Source organism: Cucurbita pepo, chromosome 9 (assembly GCF_057944985.1).
Source record: "Cucurbita pepo subsp. pepo isolate OVF chromosome 9, ASM5794498v1, whole genome shotgun sequence".
NCBI classification, from domain to species: Eukaryota; Viridiplantae; Streptophyta; class Magnoliopsida; order Cucurbitales; family Cucurbitaceae; genus Cucurbita; species Cucurbita pepo.
This window is the reverse complement of record NC_141806.1, coordinates 704,207-716,300: the sequence shown is the minus strand read 5'-3', so window position 1 is coordinate 716,300 and position 12,094 is coordinate 704,207. Positions and strand designations below refer to the sequence as shown.

The window sequence follows — 12,094 nt, the reverse complement described above, 5'->3', positions numbered from 1 at the left end:
GGAACGATTTTTATTTATTTTTTATTTTTTTTTATTCATTTCAAAGAATCTATTAAATGGATAATTTTCATTATTCAATATAATTTTAGTAAATAGATGTAGAATATTTAACAAATCTAATAATATTTGATAAATAGAATTATAATATAATTGTACCACCGCAATTTCTAAAAATACAAAATATGATATTACAACTTAGTTTCATCAACAAATTATATATAAAGGGGAGTGGGATGGAAGAGTGAAGAATTGGGTGAATACGGGGAGAACGGTGAGATTGGTGAGATCTCGCATTGATTAGAAAGGGGAACAAGTGCCAGTGGCATTGATTAGAAAGGGGAACAAGTGCCAGTGATAATGCTGGGCCTTGAAAGGGTGAATTGTGAGATCTCACATTGGTTGGAGAGGAAACCAAGGCGAATTGTGAGATCCCACATTGGTTGGAGAGGAAACTTCTTCCGAAAGTTTCAAAGTTGGGCCTGAAGGGGTGAATTGTGAGATACCAGTGATAATGGATCTTGAAGGGGTGAATTGAGAGATCCAGAAAGAGAACAATATCTAGTGGAGAAAATCTAAAGAGAACAATATCTGCTCATATCTCGAGAACAATATCTGCCCATATCTAGTAGAGAAAATCCAAAGAGAACAATATCTGCTTTCTTTAGTCAAGAGAGAAGTCCCTTTATGTTTCCTATTATGCTTCTCGTTAAAACTAGGATTTTGCCCTTTGTTCAGGAGTAGTCTCTGATCCCACGAGTTAAATAAACATCTCTACTAACCTATAATTCTTTAGTTAATAACACATATGTTGCTCGCATAAGAAGCGAGTTTTATGATCGATACTTGTACATAACACATCAATAACCCAGTAACATCCCTAGACAAAGTGTACCCATGCTGATCAAAAGAGATTTGTTATACGAGGAATTGCTTCAAAGCTAAGGCTATTGACTTTATAAACTTTAATTAATCAATTAAATAATTCATGCATATATATAGATACATATATACACAACCAAAGGCCGTACAAGACATTAAAGAGATAAAATTCCAGTGATTGTTCTTATTCTCTTTCCAGGTATGCCTATACTTAATTAAATAATTAAGCCTTAACAAAGCAGTAAATGAAGCTCTAATTGTAATAATTTTATTTTCTTTTACTTTATTGTTTAATTAACTTGTATTTTTGTTTTGTTTTTACATGTTTTAGGGACAGGCATAAATGATTAAGGTCCAAATGAGAAATTCAACTATATGATATATAATATGATTTAATATCTTTTTCATCATATAAAAAATACATCCTTAATCAATAATTTACCGAAGAGGCACAGGACCACAAGGACTATGAAGACTTTAGTTAGTATATTATTGTTCCATATGACTTAAACTTGAATAATAATGAGAATAATAATAATAATAATAATAATAATAATAATAATAATGGGGAATTATAATAAGTGGTTGAAGATATTGTTGGTACCCAAACCCCATATGAATATATATAGTTGAATTCATATATATAGTTGAATTCATATAATAAGAGATTGGATGATCATGGCCTGATTCTCAAGCATAAACACCAAATCATTTACATCATGTGGTTGGGATTTGCTTCTTTGCTTTTTTCCTTATTTTTTTAGATTTTGTTCCTTTTTTTTTTATATTTGGTGGAATCTTAAGCCACCCTATATCAATGTTAGACAATATTAATCCCTAATTAAATATCTATTCATAATTAAATATTGTAAGGATGCACGGTTACTTTACCTACTCCTTGCTTCTTAAGAGCAAAGACTGTCCCTACAAACTAACACGAGTCATTTTAGTATTGTCTTCACTCACATGCATTTCAGAAAAATGTTTTAAGAGGTTTCCCAACATATTGTTCCAAGTAAAACATGCTTAACTATTCAACTCCTATGATTGAGCCACTGAAAAGGAAGATGCACTTATTGGTATAGATAAGAACTTTAGTCTTTCTTAGTCATCCTATTACTCAAGATCAATTTTATTTGAATATGGTATTGATTCATTCGTGTAGCCTCCTTTACCCGGGTGTAGCATTAAGTGTGCTTGATTTAAAGCAATTCTATGTTTAGTGACCTCTTATAACATGTGAGTGAAAAAAAAACATGTTAAAATTGTCTTCTTCTTCTTCTTTTTTTTTTTTTTTTTTGGAAATAGTCTTCTATCTTAGAAGTATTATTAAACATGTCAAGTAAGTTACATGAACATGTGGTAGGAGATTGTCGGGCCATCAAATGTTGAATTCAGATTCCAAATCCTAGACATGAGTCATTACGAATATAGCTAACCTTCACAATCCTACCGAGACAATGCATTCCATTACTTAGACAAGAGGTGTTTAACTAGAACTCCTTTTAAGTTATGTCGTTCATTTTATACATCATTGACTTAGAAAAAAACACAACTATAAATAAGTTGGACACAACATTTCTACCCATCTACTGTTTCTCAAAACCCAAAAGTAAAACCACGGAGACATATATTTTAAGTAGACAATATCATATTCTAATGATATCTTCTACTTTTGTGACTATGAATAAGCAAACTCGCCTATAAACATAAACCACGTCTTTTTGTAATGTTTGAATAAAATATTATTTATTTTCGACACATGGGGTAAGATAACAACAAATAATGTCCGAATGCAAGATGATTGCGTGTATGTTAAGTCAAACCTCAATTATGGTGAGCAAATTAGAAAGAGTATTTGAGCAACGTTTTGAATATGATTATGGGAAATTACACATCATTTTCATATCATATCACTTATATCTTATTATGGATTATTTTTCCACAACTTAATTCAAAGTACTATAGTCATAGTACTAATAATGTTCTAAAAGAACTAACCCATTTATCATACAAAGAATACAAAGAAATACAATCATTGTTGATGATTATTGAGAGCGAGTCTCACGTTCGTTAATTTAGTGGAAGATCATGGGTTTATAAGTGAGAAATACTATCTCCGGAGGCCGCAAAATCATGAGAGCTTATGTTCAAACTGGACAATATTATACGGAGAGTCGTGATTCATAACAATCATTGCCCTTCAAATCCTAAATTAATAAGAAAATCAATTAAATTAAGCCCCAAATCCTCTAATTTTCAGCCACTATTTGTTTTTTTTGTTCTTTCAACAACCATATCTACAAATTAGGGTTTGTTGGGACAAAGATCACCTTAGGATCAAATCATGAAATTATCCGAAGAGCTATGGTCTACCAAAGACAAAAATGTCAGTTGTTGGGTTTGAACATTCAATCATTATTTAATTAATGTCCTTAAAAAAAACAAGAGAGAGAGAGAGAGAGAGAGAGAGAGAGAAAGAGAGAAATTATTGTAATACATGTGTGGGCGGTGAGTCATTCCCCAGCTAATCTTGTCTGTGAAGGATTTTGAATGGAATCTTGGCCTTCTAAACTCCAAACCCTTTCAAAATTCTTGCAAGATATTGCCCTAACAAACGCATCTTCTTTGTTCTTCACATAATTTCAGAGTTGTCAACCAGCTATATAATGTTCCCTTTACAGAAATGCGAAGACAAGTGCTTCCAGATTTCGTTTAATCCTCACCAACACATAATCCCTGAAGATCTCATCTTTGGGCCTCAAGTTTCAGTGGAAGCTCATGATGATAGTAACAACAATAATAATGGTGTCAACAATTTGGGAACTCGTGGAAGAAGGAAGCTGCTTCAGAATTTGGATCATGGCGTTTCGGATCAAGATCATCAAATCAAGTTGATGCATCGAGAAAGGGAGAGGCAAAGAAGACAAGAAATGGGTGCTCTTTATATGTCTCTAAGAACCCTACTTCCTCTTGAATTTATCAAGGTGATTGCTATCATTTTTTTTTTTTTTTTTTTTTTTTTTTTTTTTTTTTTTTGTGATTTTGTATGAACCCACTTAGATCCGGTTGTTTTATCCCAAAATTAAGCAACCCTTTTGATGAATTTTTGTTTACATCACTAAAAATCGTAGCTTTTTGGTGTTGTTCTTGGAGTTTCTAAAAGGGTTTTTTTTTTTTTTTGGTGTTGATTTCAGGGGAAAAGGGCGATATCGGATCAAATGAATGGGGCGGTGAATTATATAAAGTATCAGAAGAAGAAAATCAAAGAGTTTGAAGCTAAAAGAGATGAATTGAAGAAGCTGTATAATAGTTCAAATGACTTAGAGATATCAAGAGGACAGACTCCATTTTGCAGCTTCAAAGTTAGCTCCTTTGATGGAGGGCTTGAAATCTTGATCACAACAAATGATTTTCATGGATTTCCCCTTTCAAGAATCTTGAAAGCAATTGTTGATCAAGGGTTGGAAGTTATCAGCTGTGGTTCGACCACGATGAACGACAAATCTGTGCACACCATTCAAATGGAGGTAAGATTATTGCTCGTTCATTCGTTTATTCTCCAGAGTCTAGTTTGATAACAATTTTGTTTCTTTGATGTGTTTATTATTTTCTATGCATAATTCTTTTAGTTTTTGTAACCGTCCAAGCTAGTTTTAAGGGAAGTTTTAAAACGCATCTTGGGAGAGATTTTCACACCCTTATAAGCGTGTTTCGTTCCCCTCTCGAACTAATGTGGAATCTCACAATCCACTCCCCTTGGGAGACCAGCGTCCTCGTTGACACACTGTCCAATGTTTGACTCTGATACCATTTGTAACTGCCCAAACCCACCGCTAGAAGATATATGTCTATCATTTTCTATGCATAGTTCTTTTAGTTTTTGTATTTGTCCAAGCTAGCTTTAAGGGAAGTTTTAAAACGCATCTGTTAGGAGAGATTCTCACACCCTTATAATCGTGTTTCATTCCCTTCTCCAACTAACGTGGGATCTCACAATCCACTTCCCTTGGGAGACCAGCTTTCTCTTTGGCACACGGTTCAGTGTCTGGCTCTGATACCATTTGTAATAGCTCAAACACACCGCTAAAAGATATGGGGTTGTTAAAGTTTTAAACTTGTTTTTGAAACGAATACGTTCAACCACGAAAGCTTAATTCGTAAGAACAGAAATCAAAATCAAAATGATTATCAAACTCGACTGGTATCGTTCGTTCAAATGGATTCGGCTTTACAAATTTCGAACATGCAGGTTAGTGATTCAACCACCCTTGATCTCAGTCAGCTTGGAAAGAAGCTTACAGATGCAGTGCCACAGCTGAAACAAGTAACAGATTAACATTAATTACTTGTTGTCTATGATTAATTAGGCTTTACTTTTTCCCTTTTTTTTTTTTCAGAATAACTTTCCTTTGTACCATATAAGAATCTGGCTTCTATTTCAAACCTAGCTGTTCTTTTGCCTTCTAAACTTTCTAATATAAGTACATTGAAACCATATTTTTCAATTTTAATTCATGCATGTCCACAGAATAATGGGTTTTATAAGTTTATGAATCAGTGGAAATCGGTGCCAAACCTGATATCCATAGAAAAGAAGTCGTTCGAGCGTGTTTAAATAGATGCATATCAATCTCGGAATCATTCCTATCACTCTAACATGAAGAACATGCATCATAGGTAGGACTTATATATGAATTAGGCTATGGTGCAATTATTGTTTTGAATATGAGCATTATCTTTTTTTTTTCTGTTTTGAAGATTATTGTTCTATTTTTTCTAGCTGAAGAGTTCTACTCTATTGTTCGTATACTTGGTTAATGATGAGCTTCTGTTGTTGTCTTGTCTATACAAATGTTGTATTTATGTAAGAAACTATGAACTTTTCTGTGTTCATACCGTTATATATATATAATATATGTTAATTACCGTTGAACTATATATATATATATTTTTTTTACAAGAACTGATATTTGTTAACAGATTGATATATCTAATGGTGGCTAGCTTCTTGTGTGTGTTTTTTTAGTTTTCATTTCATCTTACATCAAGAATAAATGATAATATTTTAATTTTGGAATTAAAAATTTAGAAATTGGGTTCTCATGATTGAGGTGTTATCATTATTTTGTAACCACAAATGGGGTTTATACTTAAAACATACCAACTCAACCATCCAAATCCTGGTCAGGATGTTTTGTCTGCCAATTAGCTGACATCCATTCTATACATATTATCCATAACAGCTCCCATAATGCTCACTAGAGAGACCAGAGTGATACTCATTTTGTGTAATCAACGTTTTCAGGGTTAGGAAGGGATATAAAAATGGATGGTCGACTTAATGTGAGATCTCATCTCGATGGAAGAGGATAATGAATCATTTTTTACAAGGGTGTTGAAATCTTCCCTAGCAGACGCATTTTGAAACAGTGAGACTGGTGGCAATAGTAACAGGTCAAAGCGTACAATATCTACTAGTTGTGGACTTGGGCTGAGCTTAATTGAGTACAACATAAACTCATGATTAGTTGTTCGTAGAAAATAATTCATTTCTACAAAATAGTTTATTATAAAGTAAAAGTGATAGAGAATGTAAAGCTTTATACATAAAAGTGGAGTAATGAAATTGAGCAAATCAACATGTGATCTTTTCTTTTTCCATATATTAAGGAAAAATATTGTTGGACAGCCATATTTATATACTAAGAACAAGGTAAAGGGTTGCTTCACTTTGATACTCAATGATTGGATGGAAAGGCAGAAGTCAATATTATGTGTTTTACAGGGTTTGCAAGGTGCTATGATCTCAATGTGGAGCTGTTGTTTGGGTCATGGATTGAGTATCACAGGGTAAGTTTATGATATACCCACTTAGAAATTTAAAAAGAAAGTAGGGTTGTAGTAGTTCAAAGTATCAAAGGAGCACTAAAATAATGATAAAAAGGAGCAACTTTTGTAGAAATGCCTTTACTTTTGCAATGTTTCTATTGGTTTGTTTACAAAATGAGAGTGACCATGTTCATAAAGTGGTCCAATGTTTGTTGGTTCAATGGTTTTATACTCTATAATTGCAAGCACTTTGTGTTAGAAACATAAAATAATGTCAATGCTTCCCCCAAGGGGATATGTATACACTTGATGATATCCCCATTTATAGCATATCTTAACTAGCTTTTATTTTAAAGGTGGATGGTTCGATCTTTTTAGAGATAGTTTTTATTTTTTAATATTTAAGTCGAGTGAGAAGGACTTCTCGATGATTATTGATATGAGCGGTGTTGGAATCGAACATCAAAGGAGGTGCGATCGAAGGATGCTACATGGGGTCTGAGAGAGAGTGACGGGGATAAAAAAAATGAATGAGAGAGAGCTCGGAGGGGATGACAACTGAATCTTACATGGTATAGTGTATAAAATGTAACGACTCATGCTCAGGATTCGAAATAGAATTCAACATCTAATGTCCCTAGCGTTTTCTTGCATCCCATGCAACATGATCATGTTATCTACTTCTCGCTTCTAAGAGTGAAGACTATCCTCACGGATCAACATAGGTCCTATCATGATATTTTGTCTTAACTCACCTGCCTTCTAGGAAAATTCTTAAAAGATCACCCAATATAGAATTTCTTCAATCAAAGCACTTTTAACGATGGAGTTCTTATGATTGAGCCACCGAACAGAACCGTACACCTTGTTGGTATAGGTAGTAACTATCATTTCCTTTAAGTTTTTCTTAGCCATCCTATTTTCAAGATCACTTTCATTCAGATGTGATCTCGTTTCATTCATGTACCCCTTTCTTTACTCGAGTGTCACATAGAAACTTCAAAGTTAAGTGAGCTTGACTTGAAGCAATCTTATGCTAGATGATCTCATAAAAACTTCCTAGGACTCATGTTAGTGCGTGGAGATGGTCTCCACTCTTAGAATTAGTTCAAAATAAACATGTAATATGATCGTATCTCAATAAATTAACAAGAATGTCGAGACTATTAGGTGTCAAATCTAAATTTTAAATCATAGATTATTAGACGAAGAAGAGTACAGTGTAATAGCCTATCCGTGGTAGCTCACCAAATAAATGAGAGTGGACATAGAAAAAAGGATACCCTATCTTGGGGAGATATGATGTTTGATACTGTTTGGTGCCACGACCAGCTTTTGAGCTTCAAAATACATTACCAACTGCAGCACTACAATAGTGCCCACCAAAGTTTGCCTTTTAATATTATGCCTCCATTCAAGGAGTGATCTTCATGAACTGCACCAAAGAGTTGATGAGCTAGAAGATCTGAGATAGGACCCAGAGAGTTGGTGAGCTCAAACACATTCAAAGTATACATAATATTATATAAGATAGATATACAAAAAGAAACAATACCAGCTAGCTATGCATAACTTTTGCTTGCTTTATTACACGGATTTGGGAGCTTCTTTGCTTCATTAGATGGTGTTTCATGATCCTTTGAGTGAAAGGATGCCCTAATTCAGTGTCATATTGGGTATCAGATTGTTCAAATAAGTTGGGTTTCTCATCTTAAAATTTTTGTACCAATTTGGTCGAAATCGAATCGTGACTAATAAGACGAACACAAAAGTAAATAAAAAAGAGTAAAACAAAATAAAGGATAAAAATCTGATAAAATTTAAATTGAAATAACAACCACATCAAAATTGAATATAAAATAAAATTCAATTATAAGACGAACCGTTTGAATTTATTACCAAAGAGAAAATGGGTTTGAGATACAATTGCAAAACGAAATACAAAAGACTGATTGACGATCTAGAACGATCCCCTCTATGACGGCATACATCTCTAAAACGCTCCTCTACCTCGACCGATAATCTGTGAATACCTGAAAAAGAAAAGGAAGATAGAGTACATCTAGGCTCTCATCACATCCATGACTTAGTAAATATCCACTAAACCTAATATACTACATATAAATTGAAGCAAAACTTGCCGATTTTGGTTTTGCAAAGCTCATTCCCGATGGGTCTCTCACTTAAGCACAAGAGTCCAAGGGACTTTAGGTCATTATTGAACGGTTCTAGACACGAGTCAAAATAGGGCTAGACTGTCTCCACATTAGACACGTTTTAAAATCGTGAGGCTTAGATCAAAATAGACAAAATTTACTCGTCGTGAGCTTAAACCGATACTTTAAGATGACCTAGTATGAATGAAAATGAATGAAAATGAAAGAGATGTTTATGTAACCTACGAAGCCCCGACCTCAAACAAGATAGAAAATCTCTACGAATAAGAGTTGCAGCCCAAATTTAAAGTGAAGATCTGAATATTGGGCTAAGAAGGAAGGGCCAATCCATTGGGTTTAGGGTTACCATAACTATCCATCGGGGTTGTAATTCAAATTAAGTATTATTATTTTTGTTCTGAAAAGTATTAAATGATGAGATTAAAGTGGTAAGTTTAATAATTGAAAAATTAATTTGGCATTAAATTATGATCTTAAAAGGAAGGTAGATGGAGGGTTGAATTGATGTTATTAATTAATATATCCACACTCACAGCCGTCTTAGTGGTCATAACCATTTTATAACATTAAAGAGAGCTTGGGGAGTTGTGGATTATTTATTACATAATCTACTTTCTTATTATTAACTTTGATTAATATCTAATTTCACCTTCAAATTCATGTAAATGCTGAATTTAAATAAGCATGTGTCACATGCAGGTTTAGGACATAACATATTAGCAGAAATTAATGAATTGTTTCTTGCCTTTTGTTCTCTTTATTTCTTTTCAAATTTATGTTGATGTAGATTTAGAAAACATAAAAAAAAAGTAAAGGGTAAATGATCCCATCAAGACATTGCGAGATTCTACATTGATTGAATAGAGGAACGAGTGTCAGTGAGGACGCTGTTCTCGAAGGGGGGGGGGGGGGGGGGATGTATTGTGAGATTCCACGTCGGTTGGAGAAAGAAACAAAACATTCTTCTTTCACAAGGGTGTGAAAACCTCTCTCTAGCAAACACGTTTTAAAAACCTTGAGGGGAAACCCGAAAGGGGAAGCCTAAAAATGACAATATTTACTAGCGGTGAGCTTGAGTTGTTATAAAAGCTCGACTTTTTCTATGGAACTTTTGAACAAACTACACGTTTTTTTTTTTTAGACATTTGAGTCACTAGGACTATACTTTTGAAGCTCACAACTTTTTTTTGTTCAATCCTCGAGGATTCTACTATTAACATGACTAAGTTAAGACACATCTCTAATACCATGTTAGAAAAACACCAAACCTCCACACTCGTATTCGTATGATATTATCCACTTTGAGCATAAGCTTCGTGGGTTTCCTTTTGATTTCCCTAAAAGATATCATACTGATAGAGATAGTGTTCCTCACTTATATACTCATGATCTTCCTCTTAGTTAGCTAACGTGACACTCCAACAATTCTTAACATTCTCTTCTCACCACCTTATAACATCCAAGAAATTGTTTTAAGCTAAGAACGCCTAACTTTAAAGTCGAGTTATCGACAAAGACGCGTATTATATTTGTATAAATAATAATTTTCAATCCTCGCAAGTATTTCTTGAGCATCAAAACTAAAATTCTCAAAAAGAAAAAAACTTAAAAGATAAAGCAAGGAAAAGAAGATTTTGGTATAGCTTTTGTAGGGCATGGGAGGAAAAGAAGAGTAAAAAAAAGAAGGCATGAGGCATTGGTGGGGTTTAAATTGCGTTGCTTTTATGGGAACCAATTCAATTCCAAAGCAAAGGAAAGCAATGCTTAGAGAAGGGAAGAGGTGGTAGAGGCAAAATTAAAGCATTTTTAAGGGGGTTTGTTCCCAGATCCCAGAAGTACAATTGTTGTAGTTAAAAAAGCAGAGCAAAATGGTACCAATAAGGGAGCCAAATACGGCATGCATGTATTGGATTCAAAATATGAAGAAACCCTGATGGGTGTCAGTGCATGTGGATGAATAACATAAATATTTTGCACATAGTGTAAGAGGTTTTAGGGTTTAGGGTTAAGGGCAGCCGGCCTAAAGTTGTGGGTGATTGTAATGAGGGTTTAGGGTTTGTGAGAGAGAGAGAGAGAGAAAAGGGAGGGCATTTATATGAATGGTCCATCTTCACTGCTGCAGCTTTATTTGCACGCAATCACACAAAAACTTAGCGGTATATCAAATTCCAAGGCTCACGTTTAGTACTCATACTGCCTGTGTGCAGCGGCTTTGGATTCATCTTAAATTTTTACTACTTTTATCACTCTCTTTGTATATTCAGATGTTTGACGTTTCTTATGTGTCGGTTTGTGCTATTTAGTGCTGGGACATGGAACCTGAATGCTTCCCTTGATACCTTCACTTGGACATGTTAATATAACTAACAATTCATGCTCTAAAACTCATTCGGAGTCTAGAGCTTCTTTGAAAAGCGTCCGTCAATTGAGAAAAATAGAGGCGACGAGGTGCAACATGTTGTAGGCGGTTGCGCGTGGGGCTGCTATTGACGTTGCCAATCTCAGGTGAGGGTTTTCTAAGGATGGACCGAGTAGGTGGGAAGGATATAACTGAAATGAATGAAAATCTGTCCACTTTGGCCTATTACGTATAAAATCTCACAACCCATGTAAGATCTCACAATTTACCCCTTGAGGGTCCACTGGCCTCACTCACTGACACACCACTCGATATCTAGCTCTGATATCATCGGTAACAGTCTAAGTTCACTACTAACAAATATTGTTCAATTTGACCCGTTAGTCTCACAATTTTAAAAATGCGTCTGGTTGGGAGTGATTTTCACAAAATGTTTCGTTTCTCTCTCTAACTGATGTGAGATCTCACACGAACTCTTGATTTTGTCCATGATTCAAGTCAATTATTGATTTCTTTTTCCGAGTCTTTTCCAATAATTAAACAATATATAGAAGGGTGAGAACTTAGGGTCCATTACCCATGTGTAGAAAATCATCATAACTCATAAAATCATTGAAATTTAAAAAATTAGCAATGAAAATAACAAGCAATAAACAAGAACTCAATTGAATGGTGTAGATAATGCAGGAGAAGGTAGTTAAAGCACACATAAGTGTTGATTAATATAAAGAGAACTTAATTACTTTGGGGTTGTAATCGTGCAATTTGATAACAATTATCTTATGTTCGGCTTTAAATAATGTGAACACCACATTAAACTTTTCCCATTGAATTAAACTTAATAATT

The 12,094-nt window shown here is 34.1% G+C and overlaps 1 protein-coding gene across 1 annotated transcript; it reads left to right on the top strand.

Annotated features, from left to right (window-relative positions):
• The first annotated feature begins 3,358 nt into the window (after positions 1-3,358).
• On the top strand, positions 3,359-5,708 carry LOC111801325 (transcription factor bHLH118). Its single transcript, XM_023685277.2, has 3 exons — positions 3,359-3,866; positions 4,077-4,409; positions 5,132-5,708. Exons 1-3 carry the CDS (start codon positions 3,549-3,551, stop codon positions 5,216-5,218), a joined length of 738 nt encoding a protein of 245 aa, XP_023541045.2. The 5' UTR covers positions 3,359-3,548; the 3' UTR covers positions 5,219-5,708.
• Positions 5,709-12,094: the final 6,386 nt, after the last annotated feature.

Coding starts and splice junctions, on each gene's coding strand:
- LOC111801325 (XM_023685277.2), top strand. CDS start 3,549: ATGTTCCCTTTACAGAAATGCGAAGACAAGTGCTTCCAGATTTCGTTT. Junction 3,867..4,076: donor TTCCTCTTGAATTTATCAAG/GTGATTGCTATC, acceptor TGTTGATTTCAG/GGGAAAAGGGCGATATCGGA. Junction 4,410..5,131: donor TGCACACCATTCAAATGGAG/GTAAGATTATTG, acceptor TCGAACATGCAG/GTTAGTGATTCAACCACCCT.